Genomic DNA, 14662 nt, shown 5'->3' on the forward strand with positions numbered 1-14662 from the left:
ATTGGATATTGGTACAAGGGATCTCCAGCCAGAGAATGTGGGTTCACCTCCTGGCTTGGCTGCTACTCCCTAACTATAACTGGAGGGTCACACCCCCTCTTGGAGCTGCAGTTTTTTCCTCTGTAAAAGAAATGAGAAAGATGGAGCTAGATGTTCTTTCATTTTATGAGATTTAATTGGTTGTTGTATCAGTTGCCTTTTACTGAAAGTATTCAGCAAATCATCAATGATCAAGTACTCTTGGCTAAAACATGCAGGGACTATGTGCATTTGCAGTGGTCAACTTGGATCTTAGACCTGAGCTCCTAAGATATCTTTGCTCAACCATCCATCTTCCCCTGGTCCCAAACTCTCAATGACCTGCACACAGGGAGATGTTTACAGAATGTTTGTTGAGTTGGATTAAAGACGAGCCAGTGATATCTCAGTAAAGCCACACTACATAGTTACTACCTGCCCCCCATACTAGAGCTGGCCCTTCTTCCCCACCCCATGTAGACTCTCTGGGTCACCCCAGACTTGCCACCGTGGAGGCAGTCAGGGGGACCCAAGGCCAGGTTTTAGAGCCTAGATGCAGTGTCCTGGGGAGAGAACTGAGAATCTAGAAACCGAGGAGCCCCCCTGTGGCTACCACCCTCCAGCAGGTTTTAAAATATGCAACACGTCTGGACTTGATAGTTCATGGTGTTTACAGCCATCCCCCACGTTGACACAAGAGAAACAAGGTATGTGGGCCACTTGGTCTTTGTTCCCTCAGGCTATACCTTGGAGTGATGTTTTTTGTAGAATGACAGCACTTAGACGTTGGCTAATGTTCACCAAGCTCGCAAAGATACCATTTTATTTTACAAAACATAACACGTCGTCTCTTCCATTTAATATTTGGGAAAGAGACAGACGATAGATAGACGAGACAGGACAAAATAGAACAAGACAGAAGAAAGAGCTCCCCAGGAGATTGCCTTTGCAAAGGGGCATCACAAAGAGAAGGGCACCAGGAAGGTGCGGGGTTGCACGGTTAAGTCAGTGCACCAACACAAAGAAACACAGCACATAGAGCAGGACACCAGCCAGAAGGCCCAGCAATGAATTCCCCGACCCAAGGCTTCGAACACTATTGCCTTCTTTGCTCTGCTGGTTCAGAAGTTGCTTGTTCAAAGGGGCTTCGTCCACTTCCAGGTCATATGCCAGTTCTGCAAAGAGAAAGGAAGGAGCCCAGCATTAATAGTGGAATCAGATCCAGGGCATGGGACTCCAGTCTTCTGGTTCGGAAAAAGTGCATTATTTTCATAAAGGTCTTTCCATATTTCCTCATATTCCTCATACTTGAGAAATTACATTAATGTTCCATAATTTATTCCCTGATAGTTGGGTATGAATAACCACCCTCCATTCTATATAATGCTGCTATGAAATGTGGAACAGATAATTCCTTTTTTTCTTTTTCACATAACACTTTCAGAGTATATTCCCAACAATGGGATCATTGGGTCAATGGGTAAGATTATTTTGTGGAACTTTTCCTGCACACTGATAACTTCTTCTTCAAAGGGATTCAACAAGTTTCCAATTCCAGCAGCAGTGAATTAGCATACCCATCTCTCCTAATTCTGCCCCCCCTTTACTTATTTTTGTTAATTTGATGATTATGAAGTGGTCCCTTGAAGTTGTTTTAATTTGTCTCTTCAATTATTTGTGCATTTGAGGATTGTTTTTAAATGATTGTGATTTGTGCTTCCCCAATTTGAAAATGATTCATATCATTTGAAGCTCTAGGCACTGTGAACTGTGGGTTATCACTATGACTTTTCAACAGTTCCTTATGTATTTTAAATGTCATGTCACCCTCAACTCTTCTCTTCCTTCCCTTCATCTCCTCCCATATCCAGGCACTTGCCAAAATTTGTCAGTTCTGTGGCCACAAAATCTCATCTTTCTCCCTCCACAGCCACCACCCTGGTCTAGGCACTCATTTATCACTTACCTGGACTATTTCATCAGTGTCCTAAATAGTTTCCCTGCCTCCAGTTTATCTCTTGTCCACTGTGGCCTCCACACAGTTGCCCCCCAAATATTCTTAAAGGAGAAGTATGTCTGGGTCCCTCATCCTCTGCTACAAAAGTGTCAGTGGCTCTCTATTCCCTCTAGGATGAATGCAAACTCGGTTTCAGCCAAACTGGCCTGCTTCATGTGCTTTGGGCACAACATTTTGTCTTCTGGGTCAGGGCCTTTGAAAAGGCACATCTAGAATATCGGGAATTTCCTTATCTTTGCAAACTACCTTGCACATAATAGGCACTTAATGAATACAGTTCTTCTTAAATGGAACTGAATTTACCTTCTGTATTTGCCACAAGTATTCTCTAATTATTCCAACAATTTCCTAATAATTCCTGAGTTGTTGAATTAAAAAAAAAATCTCCCCTTCACAATTGAGATACTTTCATTCCATGTTCTTTTCTTGACCCAACTTCCAATGTTAAATGCCTCAATTATCTTTTTCTCTTATCTCATTGAAGTGGTAAGAATTTTCAATGTCTTGTCCTTGCTTTTTGTCTATTTTTAGTGATAATGTTTCTAACATTTCTCCATTTCAAATTATGTTGTCTCTTGCCCTATGGTAGATTTTTTTTTTGTTGAGGGGAAAAATCCCTCTATAGCTATTATTTTTTTAAAAAATTATCTCGTATTTTATTTTCCCCCAATTACATGTAAAAACAATTTTTAACATTAATTTTTAACACTTTGAGTTCCAAATACTTTCTTCCTCCCTGCCCCCCCCCCCGCCACATTGAGAAGGCAAGCAATTTGATATAGGTTATATATGTATAATGATGCAAAACATATTTCCATATTAATCATGTTGTGAAAGAAAACAAACCAAAAAACAAAAAAAAAAAACAAGAAAAAATACTATGCCTCAATCTGTATTCAGACACTATCAGTTCTTTACCTGGAGATGGATAGCAGTTTTTTTTTTAAGGCAATGAGGTTTAAGTGACTTGCCCAGGGTCACACAGCTAGTTTGTGTCAAGTGTCTGAGGCTGGATTTCAGCTCAGGTCCTCCTGAATTCAGGGCCAGTGCTCTATCCACTGTGCCACCTAGCTGCCCCCCCCCCCCGCCATGGATAGCATTTTTATCATAAGTCTTCCAGAGTTCCCTTGGATTACTGTATTGCTGAGAATAGCCAAATGATTCACAGCTGATCATCTTACAATATTGTTGTTACTTTGCACACAGTACATTTCACTTTGCATCTGCTCATGTAAGTTTTTCCAGGTTTTTTGAGAGCATCCTGCTTTTTTTTAAAATCATTTCTTATAGCACAATAGTATTCCATCATAATCACATACCATAATTTGTTCAGCCATTCCTCAATTAACGGGCATCCTAATAATTTCCAATTCTTTGTCACCACAAGATAGCTGCTATAAATATTTTTGTACATATAGTTCATTTTCCTTTTTAATTTTAATCTCTTTTTAGATACAGACCTAATAGTGGTATTGCTAGGTCAAAGGGTATTCATTTATATATATATATATTTTTTTTTTTTGGTGAGGCAATTGGAGTTAAGTGACTTGCCCAGGGTCACACAGCTAGTAAGTGTTAAGTGTCTGAGGCAGGATTTGAACTCAGGTACTCCTGACTCCGGGGCCGGTGCTCTATCCACTGTGCCACCTAGCTGCCCCTGTATATGGTTTTATAGCCCTTTGGGCATAGTTTCAAATTGCTCTACAGAATGGTTGAATCAGCTCACAACTCCACTATCAGTGCATTAATGTTTCATTTTCCCCACATTCTCTCCAATATTTGTCATTTTACTCTTCTGTCCTATTAGCCAGTCCAATAAGTATGAAGTAGTACCTCAGAACTGCTTCAGTTTGCATTTCTCCAATAAATAGTGAGTCAGGGCATTTTTTCATATAGCTATAAATAGCTTTGATTATGTAATCTGAAAACTGTACATATCTTTTGATCATTTATCAATTAGGTAATGGCTCTTATTTTTATAAATTTGACTCAGTTCTCTATATGTTTGAGGATTGAGGCCTTTATCAAAGAAACTTGCTTCAAAATTTTTTTCACAGTTAATATTGCTAACTGTATTTCCCTCTATCCTAGTCCCCCCTTTATTCTATTCTCTCCCTCTTTTCACCCTGTCCCTCTTCAAAAGTGTTTTGCTTCTGACTACCCCCTTCCCCAATCTGCCCTCCCTTCTATCACCATCCCTCTTCTCTTATCCCCTTCATCTCCTAGGGTAAGATAGGTTTCTCTACCCAACTGAGTGTGCATGATATTCCTTTTTTGAGCCGATTCTGATGAGAGTAAGGTTTACTCAGTCCCCCTCACCTCCCTCCCTTCCCCTCCAGTATAAAAGTTTTTCCTTGCCTCTTTTTTTAAAAAATTTTTTTTTTAAGTGAGGCAATTGGGGTTAAGTGACTTGCCCAAGGTCACACAGCTAGTAAGTGTTAAGTGTCTGAGGCCAGGTTTGAACTCAGGTACTCCTGACTCCAGGGCCGGTGCTCTATCCACTGCGCCACCTAGCTGCCCCTTCCTTGCCTCTTTTACATGAGATAATTTACCCCATTCTACCTCTCCCTTTCCATTTCTCACAGTATATTCCTTTTCACTCTTTAATCTAATTTTTTAGATATCATCACTTCATATTCAACTCACATCTGTGCCCTCTGTCTATATATACTCCCAACTACCCTAATAATGAGAAAGTTCTTATGAATTAGAAGTACCATCTTCCCATGTAGGAATGCATACAGTTTAATCTTATCAAGTCCCTTATGATTGCCCTTTCCTGTTAACCTTTTTATGCTTCTCTCTAGTCTTGTGTTTGAAAGTCAAATTTTCTATTCAGCTCTGGTCTTTTCATCAAGAATGCTTGAAAGTCCTCTATTTCATCGAATGTTCATTTTTTTTGCCCTGAAGCATTATACTCAATTTTGCTGGGTAGGTGACTCCTGGTTGTAATCCTGTCTCCTTTGCCGTCCAAGATATCATGTTCTAAGTCCTCTGATCCTCAAAAGTAGAAGCTGCTAAATCTTGTATTATCCTGACTGTGGCTCCATAACACTTGAATTATTTCTTTCTGGCTGCTTACAGTATTTTCTCTTTGACCTGGGAGCCCTGGAATTTGGCTATAATATTCCTGGGAGTTTTCATTTTGGAATTGCTTTCAGGAGGTGATTGGTGGATTCTTTCCATTTCTATTTTACCCTCTGGTTCTAGAATATCAGGGCAGTTTTCCTTGATAATTTTTTGTTTTGTTTTGTTTTTTGTTGGGGTGGAGCAATGAGGGTTAAGTGACTTGCCCAGGATCACAGAGCTAGTAAGTGTCAAGTGTGTGAGGTCGGATTTGGACGCAGGTCCTCCTGAATCCAAGGCCAATGCTCTATCCACTGAGCCACCTAGCTGCCCCCTCCTTGATAATTTTTGAAAGATAATGTCTAGGCTCTTTTTTTGATCATGGTTTTCAGGTAGTCTGATAATTTAAAAATTATCTCTCCTGGATCTATTTTCCAGGCCACTTGTTTTACCAATGAGATATTTCATATTGCCTTCTATTATTTTAATTCTTTTGGTTTTGTTTTATTGTTTCTTGAAGTATCAAAGTCTAAGTGTCTAAGGCTTGTGGAAATTTATTTTGATTTGGGGACCCTACCTTTAGGCTGAGATTAGAAAGCCTTAGGCCCTCAGGGTCTCTTCCCCTCCCACTCTGCTTCAGCTGAGCCATAAAGCCCTATCTTACAAAAAGAGAGGAAAGGCTGTACAAGACGCCAGGTCAGACAGCTGGGGAAAAAAGCCCCCAGCTCCCTCCACCCTGAGCGGAGCTATCTGAGAGATGCTGGGCTCTGGCGTAGCCTGTGCTGAGGTACGTGAAGCTGGAACGCACCCCCCCTCCCACCAGCCACAGCCCTGGCTAGCAGATTAGCTTGGTGTGTGGGTGCAAGAAGCCCCGAGATTTGAGTGGAGAGAAGAAAAGGTATATATAGACCTGGGTGTTAGACTCAAGGGGGGCGGACAAGGACGGAGCGGTTTGGGTCGGACAAGGAGACGGGGCTGAGGAGAGGTCAAGAGGGCGGCTGACGAGATTAGAAAGGAGAGATGGGGGGGGGGGGGGACGACCAGACGAACAGCAACGCAGGACTAGGAGCAAAGGCGGCAGAAGACAGACTGAACTGGAGGCAGCGGAGAGCACAGAAGGTCTGCACAGGGTATAGGTTGGAGAAAGTGAAGATTAAGAGGAATTAGAAGAAAGTAGCTGAGCAGGGAAAGTACATACCCTGAGGCGAGAGGTGGCTAAGGCCCTTATTGTATTAAAAAAAGAGGCACAGCAGGTGGGAAAGAGACCACAGGAAAGCAGTCAGGTTGTACATTTTATTTCCCTGTATTCTTAATTTTAAATAGTATCTCATAAATAAACTCTGCTTTGATTATTTAGTTAAGAGGCTTCTTAATATTTTGCTTATCAATTTGGGAGTAGAGCAGCGTGGAGAAACTTTATAAACGGACCACATTAAATTAATAGCAGTCAGATAGCCAGCTAGTCAACAGTTCCAGAATTAGTACCCCAATCAAATTAGCCCCCAATTTAGCCCTAGTCAGTAAAAATATTTTCACAGGCTGAATTAGAACTCAGGTCTTTGTGACTTTAGACCCAGCACTCTATCCATTCTGCCACCTAGCTGCCTAAGAAAGAAAACTATTTAAACAAAACCAATTAACACAACAACCTCATGTCATGGTGTATACCACATTCTATATTCCTTAGACCTCTACAGAGAGGAAAGAGGTGTGAAGATGACCGAACAGCAAGAAGTACAACAAAACTCTTCCCTACAACTATTCCACAAAGAACTATAAGATGAATCAGACCAAGTTATAATTAGGAAATGCAAGAAAGAAAATCACATTGAGTCATATTTCCAGCCTAACTTGGCAAAGGGAGATAGACACAGAGGTCTGTTGACACTGGGGACTGAGTCTCACCAGGTGCATGCTCTGGGGCCTTCGGTACAGGTACTAGATGAGTCCATTTGTAGCTGAGCACCAGGGAAAGAAGAGGTCTCAGGTGTGGCTCATAACCTTGTGCAGGGAGCAAGAACAGTTGCCAATAGGCACTTTGCTCACTCCTCAGTGCTGTGTCACAGATCCAGAGTATTAAGAGGAAAGAACCCCCACTTAGGAGTGGTAGTACAGAGTAGAATGAAGTCACAGGCCCCAGGCTGTGTACTGAGTATGGAGAAAGTATGGAAGGAAGCAGCAGCTGTGTGGCTCTGCCCTCCACATTAACTGCTTCCATTGTGGATCATGCTTGTAGATTTGCAAGCTGTTTAAAATATTTTATTCATATATGTTTTTATCACTTACTTCCAAAAATATGTTTTCCCCTACTTAGAGATCCAGTCCTTAAAAATATGAAAGAGCAAAACAAATCAGTTTAACAAAACTAACAACACAACAACTGAGTCTGACAGTGTTCCACACCCATATTCTTCCACCTCTGCAAAGAAGGGTGGGAGGTATATTCTCATATGGGGGGGGGAGGGGCATCCAACCTTGTTCATTATGATTACATACACAGCACTCAATTTGACTTTTTTGTTGTTGCCAACAGTTAGTGTGGTGGTAGTATGCATATTGATTTCTTGTTTTTGTGGACTTTTTGTATAAGTTTATATGCCTTCCTAAATGTCTCTGGTGCAATAATATTTTCTTACACTCATATACCAAAATGTGTTGAATTGTTCTCCACTTGATGGGCATAAGTTTTGTTTCCAGTTATTTCCTATTACAAATTTGCTAGAATTCTATGACTAGTTTGGTGTGTGTGTGGACCTTTTTCTCTGACTTCCTTGGGATAGATACCTTGGGACACCCTTATTTTGGTGTAGCCTACCTAATGGTGGGATCTTTGGATCAAAGGGTATTTGATATTTTGGTCTCGATGGATTGCTCCATTTCAAATTGCCTTCCAGAACGTTGGGACTAATTTATAGCTCTACCAAGAGTATATTAGTATGCCTGTTTCCACATCTCCCAGAACATTGACCATTCCCATCTTTTGTCATTTGTTTGCTGGATGTCAAGTGAAATCTTAGTTGTTTTGATTTAGAGGCAACTAGGTGGCACAGTAGAGAGGGAGTTTGACTTAGAGTCAAAAAGATTTGAGTTCAAATCCTACCTGGGACACTTACTAGTTGTGTGATCCTATTTGTGTTTCCTTATTTGTAAGATAGGGATTATAACGGCACCTGTCTTCCAAGGTTGTGGAGAGATGACAGAGCTAATCTCTGGCAAGCACTTTGCAATCCTTAAAACCCTATAGCAATGCTACCTATCTTTATTGTTATTTGGGTTTGCATTTCTCTTCTTAAGCAATCTTGCGCACCTGGCTGTTAAGTCTGCAATTCTTTTCCTAACTGTTCAGATGTTTGTGTGAATATCCTATATACAAGGGATCAGCAAAGATCTTTTGGGACACTTGGATTTGGAATATTAGACCCTCATTAGAGCTATTTTCTGCTAAGGTTTTTTTTTTTTCAGTCGATTGTGATCATCTCTATCCCTTTTTTTGGGGTAGGGTGGGGTGGAGCAATGAAGGTTAAGTGACTTGCCCAGGGTCACACAACTAGTAAGTGTCAAGTGTCTGAGGCCAGATTTGAACTCAGGTCATCCTGAATCCAGGACCGGTGCTTTATCCACTGTGCCACCTAGCTGCCCCCCCATCCCTTTTTTGACTGATAATTCTCCTGTCACCCCTAGCCAGAGTTGTGAAAGAAACCTCATCTTGTTCTATTCTTTTTTATGATCTTTAATAGTTAGGTATCATATCCACTTTCAGCTAATTGTTGGATGAGGTGTAAGAGGTTTAAACCATAGAATTAGGATTATCTACTCTTTATGGATTTTGTATCTTCTTAGTTGTTTAGTTGTCTCTCCCATTAGAATGTGCACCCCTCAGGGGAGGGGCCAATTTTTTTTGCCTTTTGTGTTGACTTGAATTTTGTTATTCTTTTTCAAGTTCTATAAAATATCACCTTGATAGTTTAGTATACCACTAAACATGCTCCTTCTCAGTCTCCCTTGCTGGATCCTCCTCCAGATCACTCCCCCTAACCACAGGTGTCCCGCAGGGTCCTGTCCTAGGCCCCTCTTCTCCTTCTTTACTACTTCACTTAATGATCTCATTAGCTCCTGTGGATTTAATGACCATCTCAATGCTGATGATTCTCAAATCTATCTCTCCTGCCCCTAACCTCTCTGCTCATCTCCAACTCATCACATCCAGAGCAGAATTCATTAGTTTCCCTTCTGAACCTTCCCCTTCTCTACAGTCTCTATTACCACAGAGAGAGATCCTCGCAGTCCCTCAAGTTCATTTCTTGACTCCTTCCTATCTCACATATCAGATATCCAATTTGTTGCCAAGGAAACACATCCTGTTGATTCCACCTTTGCATCACCTCTTGAACATGCCCCCTTTTCTCCTCTGACACTGTCCCCATCCTGGTGCAGGCTCTCATCACCTCTTACCTGGACTATTGCAATAACCTAAGGGTGGGTGGCTTTGCTTCCCTCAGGTCTGTCCTCTCTCTAATCCATCTTCCATTCAGCCACTAAAGTGATTTTCCCACAGCTCAGGTCTGATCAAGTCACCTCCTATTCAATAAACTCCAGTGGCTCCCTGTAACCTCTAGGATCAAATATGAAATGCTCTGTTTGGCATTCAAAGCCCCTCACTACCTACCCATCTCCTACTTTTCCAGTCTTTTTACGCGTTACTTCCTGCCATGGGACACTGGTCTCCTGACTGTTCCACAAATAAGACAATCCTGTCTCTTGGCTTTGGGCATTTTCTCAGGCTGTCTCCCATATCTGGAATGCTTTCCCTTCTTAACTTCACCTACTGGCCTCTCTGACTTTCTTTTCCAACTAAAATCCCATCTTTTCAGCAAGCTTTTCCTAACCCCTCTTAATTCTAGCACTTTCCTTCTGTTAATTATTTCCTATTTATCACGTACATAGCTTGTTTGTTTATAGTTATATTTGTTCGCATGCTGTCTCCACTATTATATAGTGAGCTCTTTGAGGGCAGAGACTATTTTTTGGGTCTCTTTTTGTATCCTCATCACATATCACAGTGACTGGAATATTAGTAGGAGCTTAATAAATGTTTATTGATTAACAGAGAGAGCTTTATTGATTGATTGGAATCAGAAAGTCTTGCATTTGAATGCTGCCTCAGACAATTACTAGCTATGTGACCCCGAGCAAGTCACTTAACTTTTTTGCTTCAGTTATCTCATCTGAAAAACTAAAACAGGGATGATAATAGCACTTAATTCACAGACTTATTGTGAGATTCAAATGAGATACTGTATGTTAAGCATTTTGCAATACTTAGTGTTCAGTTCTTCAGTCATGTCTGCCTCTTCATGACCCCATTTGGGGTTTTCTTAGCAAAGAAACTAGAGCGGCTTGCCATTTCCTTCTCCAGCTCACTTTGCAGATGAGGAAACCAAAACAAACAGGGTTAAGTGACTTTCCCAGGATCACATAGCTAGTAAGTATCAGAGGCCAGATTTGAACTCAGAAAGATGAGTCTTCCTGACTCTAGGCCCAGCCACTCTATTGACTGTAGCACCACCTAGTTGACCCATAATTTTTAAATCCTTGCATAAATGCTAGCAATTAGTAGTAGCATGTGCCTTAATAGACTGACTCCCAGATATCTTATGGATTTTGTGGTTAAATGGAATTTTCCTTTCTACCATTTCCTTTTGCTTGATAGAAAAGTTGATCATTTTTGTGGGTTTATTTTGTATCCTGTTACTTTATTGGAACTATTAATTGACTCAGAAAACCTAAATAATCAGCAAATAAATGAAGTGTAAATTATCATGTCATCAGAAAATAGGGATAGCTTTATCTCTTTCATGGTTTTAATTTTTTAATTTAATTTATTTTTCTCTAATATTATTGCTATTGCTAGCATTTCAAAGAATTATATCAGATAACAGAAGGTGAAGGAGAGGGAAGCTCTGCTTTATTTGCATATTCATTGGAAAACTTAATATTTCCTCTCTTGTTTATAATGCTGGCTTTTGAGTTTAGATTTTTTAAAAATCATATTGAAAATGGCCTTACTATGCCTATGCTTTGTAGGGTTTTTAGTGTAAATGAAGTTTGAACTTAGTCAAAAACTTTTTTGGCACTTATTGGTATAATTATGTGGTTTTAGATGTTTTTATTTTTTAAGATTAATGATGTTATTTTCCTAATGTTCCAACATCTTTGGTTCCTTAGTATAAATCCCAAGTGTAAACTCGATCATTGTGAATATTTTTGGATAGATTGCTGTAGTGTTTTTGCCAATATTTTATTTTAAAATTTTGAATCCATATTCATTAGAGTTGTTTCATTTGCATTCCTTTTACTATTAGTGATATGGAACATTTTCTTTCACATTTCTTCTTCTAAAAGCTGTTTGTTTATATCTTTAGACCAATTGGAAAATGGTTCTAAAACTTAGGGAAATCAACTCATCTGTGTATATTAATTATGACAGTTGTTTTCCCAGTATTAACACATCCTTGCGTCCCCGGTATAAATCCAAGTTGAACTAGTTATTTGTTTGCTTGTTTATTTTTAGTGGTTTTGCCAGGATTTTATTTAAAATTTTTAATCAGTATTCATTAGAGATGTTTTATTTACATTCCTCCTACTATTTTTGAATTAGAAGAAGAAATATTTTTTAAAAGTTCTAAAAGCTATTTTTTCATATCTTTTGACCTGCTGGAGAATGTCTCTTGGTCTTATATAGAAAATCAATACAAAACAATCTGCATATATCCCATGGGTTTCAGACTTCTCTTAAATATTCTCCCACAACTTCTCTTCTTAGTCTAACTGCATTGTATTTATGTAAAGGCTTTTAAAATGTCATGGGTATAGTGTTAAGCATGTTTTGTAGCTGTGTTTATAGATGTCCTGTGTCTTGCTGTTTAGTGATAAGATGTTTTGAAAGTACTATATAAATGTTGATGATTTTTGTGGATTTATTTTTGTATCTTATTGCTTTCCTGAAGGTATTGTCATGATTAATAATAATAGCTAGCCTGTATATAGTGTTTACATTTTGGCAAAGCACTTTATCCTCACAACAACCCTGGGGGGATACACACACACACACACACACACACACACACACACACACACATATTGAGGTGGAGATTAAGCTTCTTAAGGTCACACAGCTAGTAAGTGTCTTGGACTGGATTTGAACTTGGGTCTTCCCAACTACAGGTCTAGCACTATATCTACACCCTTACCTAGGTGCTTTAGATTTCTTCAGATTTCCTGGCATTTACTAAGCAAACCTATTTATCATTTGAAAGTAGGGGCATCTAGGTGGCACAGTGGATAGAGCACCGGCCCTGGATTCAGGAGGACTCAAGTTCAAATCCGACCTTGGACACTTAACAATTACTAGCTGTGTGACCCTGGGCAAGTCACTTAACCCCAATTGCCTCACCAAAATAAAAAAGAAAGTAGGGGTAATACATATCCATTGCTAATGTCTTTGCTTTGATTTATTTGACTGTAGTAGAAACAGCACAGGCAGGAATTGGGAGACTGACGTCTGAATCTTAGCTCTCCTACTTGTCCCCGTGTTATTTTGAGAAAGTCATTTTTACTTCTCTGGGGCCTCTGTTTCCTTCTCCGGACAGTGAAGAGGGTGGATTAAACAATCTTCAAGGTTCCTTTCAGCTTTAAAGCTGTGATCACGTGTCCTCCTGTCAGATTAGCATAACTAGATTTTCTAGAACTCTATGCCATACTGTGGGGGAGAGTAACATCCTTGATTTTCTCCAGTAGTAATTGGGACAGCCTCCATTGTTTCACCTGTGCAAATAATACTAGCTCTTGGCTTTAAACATATTTTTGTTCATATTAAAGAAGGGTCTTCTGTGTCTACACTTTTTAGACTTTCTAATATGTGTGAATGTTTTGTTTTGTCAAAGGCTTTTTCTGATCCCTTTGAGATTGTAAGTTTAAAAATATTATGAATTACATTGTTTTCTTAATATCTCTTGCATACCTGATATAACTCCAACTCAGTGATAGCAAATAATTTCTTGAATATATTGGTGTAGTCTCTTTGTTAAGGCTTTATTTAATTTTTTTCCTCCATAGCAAGTTTGGTTTATTGTTCTTTCTTTACTTGAATCCTTCCTTAGTTTGGGTATCAGGACAATATTTGTCTTGTAAAAGTATCTTGTTCCGGTGCCTTCATTTTCAGTTGTTAAGAATAATTTTTGTAGTATAGCTATTAATTTCACTTTTAATATTTGAAAGAACTTACTAGTACGTTCATGGACTATTTCCCTACCCTCTACCTTTGGTACTTCATTTATGACTTGTTCTATTTCTCTTTTTGGGATTGAGTTATTTAGGGTTTCTATGTCCTATTTTATTAACTTGAGGATTTTATAATTTTGTAGATAAACAAGCCATTTATTTTTATTTTATTTTTGGTGAATTCACCTCATTCTTTTTTAATTTTCCTCCTCTTTTGATCAGGTTAGTTAATGGCTTATCAGCTTCGTTAGTATCAAGAAAAACTCCTGGCCATTTCCTTAGTTCTTTTCTTTTGAATTTTTCTCTCTTCTCTGATCTCCACAAGTTATTTCTTTTGTGCTTTTGGGTTAACTTGTTGATTTTTCTAGTGTTGTTTCTCTAAAAAAATCCATTCTGTTAATCCTCTTTTTATTTTGTTATGTTTTCTGAGAGAGATTTTTCCTCTGACTACTTTAGTTCTATCTCCAAAAAGTTGTTATGTGGCTTAACATAATTGTTTCTATGATTTGTTATTTGACCCACTTCTTGTTTAGTATATCACTACATAGTTTCCATTTAGGCCTGTATTGATTACCAGTTTTATTGTGTTATGGTAGATAAAGGAAAGATATTTAATATTTACTTCTTTTTGTATTTATTTGTAATTTCTTTGTCTGCCTAGGCTCTAGTTAAAATTGCTCCCCAGCTGAAGGTTGTTTATGCATTTTCTATTCTCGATTTCCCCCCTCATTATTCTTGGTTAGAGGAGGAAGGCTTTGATTAGCATTTTCTGACTAGTGAAGGGGTAGGGGAAGAGTTAATGTTTCTGGTCTTACCATCTTACCTGAAATTCTCCTTTTGATTTTCAACTCCTGTGTGTGTTGTTTGTTGGTTCAGAACTATCGGTCCCTTTCCTCAGCCCCCATGCAGTTCCTTCCCAGTTGTGTTTTCCACTTTACTCAACCAAAAAGGGCCTTACCACTGACTCATTTTAGCCACTAAGACAATCAATGTGACCATGTAAACTAATAGGGATCATAATTTTGGTGGAAGGGAGGAGGGTAAAGCTCCTACTGCAGTGGACAATGAATTCCAGAAGTCCCTGGACCTGAATTTTTGTTCTCTGGCATGGGGTGGGGCAGGTCCTGGGAAAAGGAGCCTGACCAAAGTCAGGTTAGGTGGATGGTATCAATAGTAGTCTAAAATAAGGAGAACAAGGTTCAGGACAGTAGGTCAGACATGGACACAGGTCTCTCTGGCCTACAGAGTCCTAGAAGGAGAGGCAGTCTAGGACCCTGGAGA

At 39.3% G+C, this 14662-nt stretch overlaps 1 protein-coding gene across 1 annotated transcript in view; it reads right to left on the bottom strand.

The window, feature by feature from the left end:
- Positions 1–891: 891 nt before the first annotated feature.
- Positions 892–14662, bottom strand: part of GPC3 (glypican 3) — a 728389-nt gene continuing 714618 nt past the window's right edge. Inside the window, exon 8 of the mRNA XM_043974754.1 lies at positions 892–1193. Coding sequence (XP_043830689.1) covers positions 1024–1193 — 170 coding nt within the window. The 3' untranslated portion in view covers positions 892–1023. The remainder of the gene's footprint in view (positions 1194–14662) is intronic.

This window comes from Dromiciops gliroides, chromosome X, assembly GCF_019393635.1.
Source record: "Dromiciops gliroides isolate mDroGli1 chromosome X, mDroGli1.pri, whole genome shotgun sequence".
Taxonomy (NCBI): domain Eukaryota; kingdom Metazoa; phylum Chordata; class Mammalia; order Microbiotheria; family Microbiotheriidae; genus Dromiciops; species Dromiciops gliroides.